Source organism: Phaseolus vulgaris, chromosome 7 (assembly GCF_051622355.1).
Source record: "Phaseolus vulgaris cultivar YP4 chromosome 7, ASM5162235v1, whole genome shotgun sequence".
Classification (NCBI taxonomy): domain Eukaryota; kingdom Viridiplantae; phylum Streptophyta; class Magnoliopsida; order Fabales; family Fabaceae; genus Phaseolus; species Phaseolus vulgaris.
The window spans coordinates 53,340,729-53,347,327 of record NC_143504.1 but is presented as its reverse complement, the minus strand read 5'-3'; the positions used below and the strand labels follow the sequence as shown (position 1 = coordinate 53,347,327).

The following is a 6,599-nucleotide window of genomic DNA, read 5'->3' as shown; positions in this document are numbered from 1 at the left end:
GAGAGAGGAAAACAGAGTTGTAAACGGACTTGGGAAACCAACCAAGGTTGAAGTTTTACGAGAAATGGAGCTCTCTGTGATTGCAAGAAACATGGAAGAAGTTGTCTTGTTGGTTGATGATTTGAAATTGCTTTCTGGTATTTCTCGCTGTAGAATATGTCATGAAGAGGAATTTGAGAGCACCAAAACCTTGGAAGCTCCTTGTGCTTGTTCGGGGACAGTTAAGGTAAATCCAGATTTTCTTAACCTCCTAAGTGTTTGCTTTATTTTCGATAATCCTCTCATCTTCATAATCTATTTTCCAGTTTGCTCATAGAGACTGCATTCAGACGTGGTGCAATGAGAAAGGAAACACAACTTGTGAAATATGTCTCCAGGTACGAACCATGAAGCTTTGAAAAAAGTTTCTTCATTCTGTTTCTCACAAGTTTCAATCGATCATGATTTCTTGATCCTAATGCTGGTAATCCTCGTCTGTTAACAATGATAAACAAGGAGTTGTCTGTGATCCCTTTTTCTTTTAGCTTTTGGGTCAATTATTTTTTAATTTTTTACTGAAATGTTCATATATTATTTCATGAACTTGTCATAACTCATATGGAAGAGATGAACACAAACTAATTGTATTTGATTTCTTGTTCCTTGTTTTTGCAGCAATACGAACCTGGATATACAGCAGTGCAGAAGAAATCGCAAATAGCTGATGCAGCAATGACCATTAGGTATTCTCCCATTACATTACATATTTTTTTTCCTTATGGTTGAATATATCTCACATGCTTAAGTTGAATTTAACCATTTAATACAATTTTAATTTTCTTGGTTGCAACGTGTCTCAACCTTTCCTTTCCGCGTGTGATTCAATCAAAGGAAACTTATGTGTCTTTCAATTAATTACTTGGCCATAATCGTATCAAATTTCTAAAATGTGGCTCCTGGACTAAGCTAAGTTGGCATAGTTTTTCTCTCAATCCCAATTTTTTATATCTTTTGAGTGCAGAAAACTTTTGACTCAATGATTTGTTGGAGAATTTGAGAAATACTAAATGTTAGTTTGAGTTGTTTGTTTAATGTTGTTCCTGGTGTATTACATTACAGGGATAGCCTGCAAATATCAATGACTGAACGAGAACCGTTAAACACAAGCATAATTGAGGGAAACAATTACTCTGAATGCACATATGCTGCAGATAGAAGCGCAGCTTGTTGTCGATCCCTGGCTTTAGCTGTAAGCATTATCTAATCTTTCATAGTACTTGCAAAAATAAAATGTTTAAGAAATTAAAAATATTTTAAAAAAAATTAGAATAAATTAAGTGTTTTATCTTTTTCTCTGGATTTATTGAGAGTGCCGTTGGGCAGTCCTACCTACTCTTTTTGATGTTTGGCTTTTTTGTTCCAAATCTTAAACAGAAGATTTTCCTAAATGACATTGAACAGTGGCCTTGGCAACTGGCATTGAATCATGATTATTTATGTTGAATCATGATTAATAGGTCTGAGATTGATTTTTAGAGTTGGAAAAGAATGAGTCAAAAACTGGTAGATTGCAATTATTGGCACAGGAATGGGCCAGTTGTAAGGGACTGGATTCAGTGGAGTGAATGCATTTATAACCGTTACATGAGAATTGGACGATTCAGATTTTGAAAGTGTGTTTTAGTTTCAATTTGATTTAGTCGGCGAATGCGTTGTTAATGGGGATGCCACTACGCCACTACCTTAAGAATATTTTCTCTCAAAACAAAGGATCATTATTTATAATAAGACTATCTTCTAATCCATTCTCTTCATAAAAAATACCATCAAATCAAAATATACATATATTCAAAATTAAAAAAAAATAGTAAGAACACAATATAAGAATATTTACATATTCATTTCAAATTTTAAATTTAACATAGTTTAGATGAAAATGTAACTTATGATGTTGGCATGAATGTTGATTTTGCAGTTTACTCTGATCTTGCTTGTAAGACATCTTTTTGCACTTCTTAGCGATGGAATGGAAGATTATCCTTTTACAATTCTTACGGTAAGTAAGTACTTGATTTCCAGATTTCTACCAAAACAAAATATTTACCTTGCGAATCATTGAATTAACTTTGGATATTTTTAATTTTGTAGGTCTTTTTACTGAGGGCCAGTGGAATTATTATACCCATGTACATAATTATTAAGACGATCGGAGCCATACATAATAATATCAAGCGTTACCATCATCAGGTTTTAAAGTTTTTCATGCATTTGTCTTTTGTAATGACTGGTTCTTCGATCATTACGAGTGTCATGCAATCACAGCTAAAAAAATTTGTTCCTCTGCTTATCAGGATTCTGATGATGACTCATCGATATCAGATGGAGAGGATGAAGAAAATGGGACACCAGATGATGATGCAATTTCAAGACATTCACAATCATAACTTGTAATTTGATTTAATTTGTATCAGAGCATTATGCTGATGCTCTGTCAAATTCTACCATTTTGAGGCATAAATTTACTGTAGAAAAAAAAAATTAAATTCTCATTCAAATGCATATAGCTTTGTCCTATTTATTTCTACTTATTCCTACCATACCAACCCAGTTAGATTCAGCAACCATTCATATATAATTTAAAACCGAATTTTTATAAATGGGTATATTTTCTTTTAATTACAGAATTAGGTAAATTGTAGATCGTGAATACGATTTAATTGAAATGAAATCTCTTTGTAGAACTAAAAGAAATTATGTTTACTATATACGAGTTCTGAACAAAAAGCTTTACTCTGAAATTGTATAAAAAAATACAATTTTAATTAAAATCTGTATAATTAAAAAAATTAAAAATTAAATTTATTAAGAAATGTATATATAAAGTACGATTTTCAAATTGTACTCATACGCTCCATGTTTTAGGAAAATATTTTATTATTATATATAATTAAAGAATAGTTGAAAAAAAACAATTTTTTTAATATATTTAAATTATTTTAAATTCTTAGTAAAATTAGTTATTCTAAAACGTTAAAAATAAACTAAAAATTTTAAGTGAATTTTTTTTTAAAGATACTTGACCTATCTCCAGACAAAAAAATTGATGAATTTGTGATTTTAGAGTCGATATTTTCTCGTGAAAAGTTGGTTGTTTCATTTTGTAATATGTGAAAATGTAAAAAAATGAAATGATTTAAAGTCATTGTTGTGTTGCAACAAAAATAATCAATTGAAGTCAATTAAGATAGATACGTATGTTTAACTTTTTCTTCGCCTCAACCTCTTGAACTTCTTATTGATATACGTCTTGCATGCGTCTTTTTCACTTGATGATTCTATTGAATATATTATTGTTGATTAATAGAAGCTTTGTGAAGCTTTAATTTCTTCATGCAAATCTCATTTTGCAACAACTTCATTTCACGTTAGACACTCTAAAAGAAAACTTTTCATTTTTTTTTCATTTGTGTATGTTTGTTCCTAAAACACACTTAGAAACCTTTAATGAATATCAGTGATTATTATATTCAATAAAACATGAGTATCACTATAACAAAATCTTTTAATATCTTTTGAATTATCGAGAACTTTTAATCTTATATGTTAATTCAAAACATATTATCAATATATTTTAGGTTTATACTTGGATTAAATCTTTTTAGTATAAATACAATTTCTCTTTTGAATATATTCCACAAAACATATTTTGAAAAATCTTTAAGTGTGTAAAACATGTGTGCTCAGTTTTTCGAAATCTTTCTAATACATATTTGATATTGATCAATAAGGCACAACTTCAAGCAATGTATAAACATTTAAGAAAATGTTTTCTTACATTTAACAAAGTATATTCATTTTATGTTGTGCTATTTTTACGTTCTTTATTGTAAAACATTTTATACATAATTTTAAGCCCTGTGTTTTTTTTATTTAATATTGATTTATATGGATTCACATAATCAAAAGGATTTTTTAAAACATTTGATAATCATTTGAACATATATAAAATAGAAATATTAAGTATGAAAACTTCCCTGACAAATGATCATCCAACGCATGATCGTCTACCATGTTGACTTGATCATCATCTGACGTGTTCATGACTTTCAATGTTTGGTACTTGAGTGTTAGCTTTCTCTAACACTATGTATTGAGCCTGGTCCATTTAGTTCTTCTGTAGACTTCATTTAGTGTTTCCAATTAAGTCAAACTTTTTGTTCCTTTCAGCATACAGTCTCACTTCATTGTTGTTAACGTCTAATGAGTCTTGTTCATTTTCTCAAGATGATCTAGACTTGGATTGCCATTTGTTCACTAGAGTTCTGTGATCGTCTGTCAAACTTAGTGTAATCATCATCTTTATTTTTTGCTGAGACAATCGTCTAGCACACATATCATCTGATACTTCTATTTATGACTACTAGGTCTTAGAGTGTTATATCGTCTATCACATTGCATCGTCTGATGTGTTTTGTGAGTATTTATTTGTTCATAATGTCTGTTCAACTCTCATGATCATTTGATATATGATTTCTAATGGTTTTGTACATGGTCAGCTTAGTTATACACTACAACACATCTTATAATATTTGTTATCATAAAAATTTATAGATTCTCATATCATGAGATTGTCTCGTGACTCAAGGAATCCTCTTAGATTGATTGAATCATCTAGTTTCTTAACAATTGTTATTTAATAAGTATAATAGTACATTGTCTACTTTTTGAAAAAATTTAAGTAAGATTTGTGTTAACTATTTTAACAATTTTTTGTTGCCCCTATTTCGTATTTAGAGTCAGGTTAAACTCTTTGGAAAACATTGTACGATATTCTTTGTACATAAAATCATCTATAATTTAGTTTTTTCTTTTATTTTTGTATTTATTTTTTATTTCATTTGAATCTAACAATTGGTCTCATTTGTGGAAGCCAAGAAAGAAAGTTAAGAAAATCAAGAATTGAAACATGTTCACTAGGTCACCAAATTTAACATTTTGAAGTTCTCTAATGATAATGACATCTAATAAAAACTATCTTGATATAATAAGGATGTACTCATTGTCACCAAATTTGCCTAATAAGAAGGAAAAGATTTGCATGATCGACAAATCAAAAGCATCATAATTTTGTGTTTTAAAAATAAAACACTTAGAGAAGTCACAAGTACTAATGTAGCCACCAACTCATACAGTCTTCCGACCAGGCTTCACACATTCACTTCGTATCAGCTACTTGAGTTTTAAATTCGATCCCATTCCACCTTTCTTTAGAGGTTGTAGACAGTTTAGGAGGCCAGGGAACCGTTTTCTGAACTTGTTTCCTTCTCAAGTAATATTGTTTTGGTGTTTTACCACCGTTGTCAGTTTCTTTTCACTGTCATATTTCCCTTCTAACCTTTGATACAGCGATCTGTTAACATGTCTTTCTGTAGGATCAGTAGAAGTCAAAATTTATTGGAGTGGCGTAAGTTATATTGAAGAATAAGAAGCTGAATTTAACTCATGTAACCCACAGAGAGACCTTACTCATTAAACCAAAAAAAATCTTTGAAGGAGTTGAAATTTAACTACCCTTTGTGTGCGGTTTGCAATGAAGTTAATATGTTCCACAATGTATTTACATTATAACATTAGACTAAGAGTTTGGATATTGCACTCTAAAAATTAAAATTAACAAGTAATTACTACTAAAAAAATCTTATTTTACAATTCAAACATTAACACATGTTTAATGCTTTTATGAAAAGATAAAAATAAAAGTAAATACTTTTTAATGTTTTGCGATAGTTCTTGAAGTAGTGTGACTCAACACGACCATATTACTTCGTAATGGAGAGACTGGATAAGCATGGTGATGGTGGCTTTCTTAGGAAAAACAAAAAATAATTACGACCGTGGTAGTTAATTAACTATATCTTTTACAAAGAAGAAATGTTTAGTTTTGTTTGATTTTAAATCTTGTTATGCTAATATAGGGGCATATCAACACTAGAAATAAAAAAATGAATTCTATTAATAAAATTATAATGAAAATAACTAAATTTGTGGCAAAATAATATAATACTTATAAAGACTTTAAAATGTGGCTTACCAACACGTTATAAAGTTGATAATAAAATCCCTAAATTTTTTTAAATAGATTTAACTTATAATCAATTACCAAAAAAATTGGAAACATTATTATTTTATGAAAATAAAAGTACACTATTCTCATTTAAAAAATGATATTATGAAAAAGCTTTCAAATTAAAAACTTATATTCATGTCATTCATGATATTTCTTTTCTTAGCTGCCAAATTTTTACTTTTTTTTATGAAATAAGGAGACACTTTTGGAATGTCCCAATAAGATCCTGCCACTTTATTTGATATTTCATTTATAACCATATCAATATAATATACAACTGTAAAAAATATACATATAACTATTTGATTACTGTGTTATTTGTTTTTAATTTTACTCATATAATCAGGATAATTAATATATCATAAAAAAATAATATAATTACTATTGTGTTATTTGATATTATATATATTTTGAACTATATATTTCATGACAATCAATTAATTTGGTTTAATTAATTCTTTGACTTATTTACTTTTTACTTGTAACATTTCTA

The 6,599-nt window shown here is 28.7% G+C and overlaps 1 protein-coding gene across 1 annotated transcript; it reads left to right on the top strand.

Annotated features, from left to right (window-relative positions):
• Positions 1-2,557, top strand: LOC137817784 (uncharacterized). Its single transcript, XM_090305235.1, has 7 exons — positions 1-226; positions 306-377; positions 655-722; positions 1,099-1,228; positions 1,955-2,035; positions 2,128-2,226; positions 2,331-2,557. The coding sequence occupies exons 1-7, from the start codon at positions 65-67 to the stop codon at positions 2,421-2,423; spliced, it is 705 nt and encodes a 234-aa protein (XP_090161361.1). The 5' UTR covers positions 1-64; the 3' UTR covers positions 2,424-2,557.
• The last annotated feature ends 4,042 nt before the right edge of the window (positions 2,558-6,599 follow it).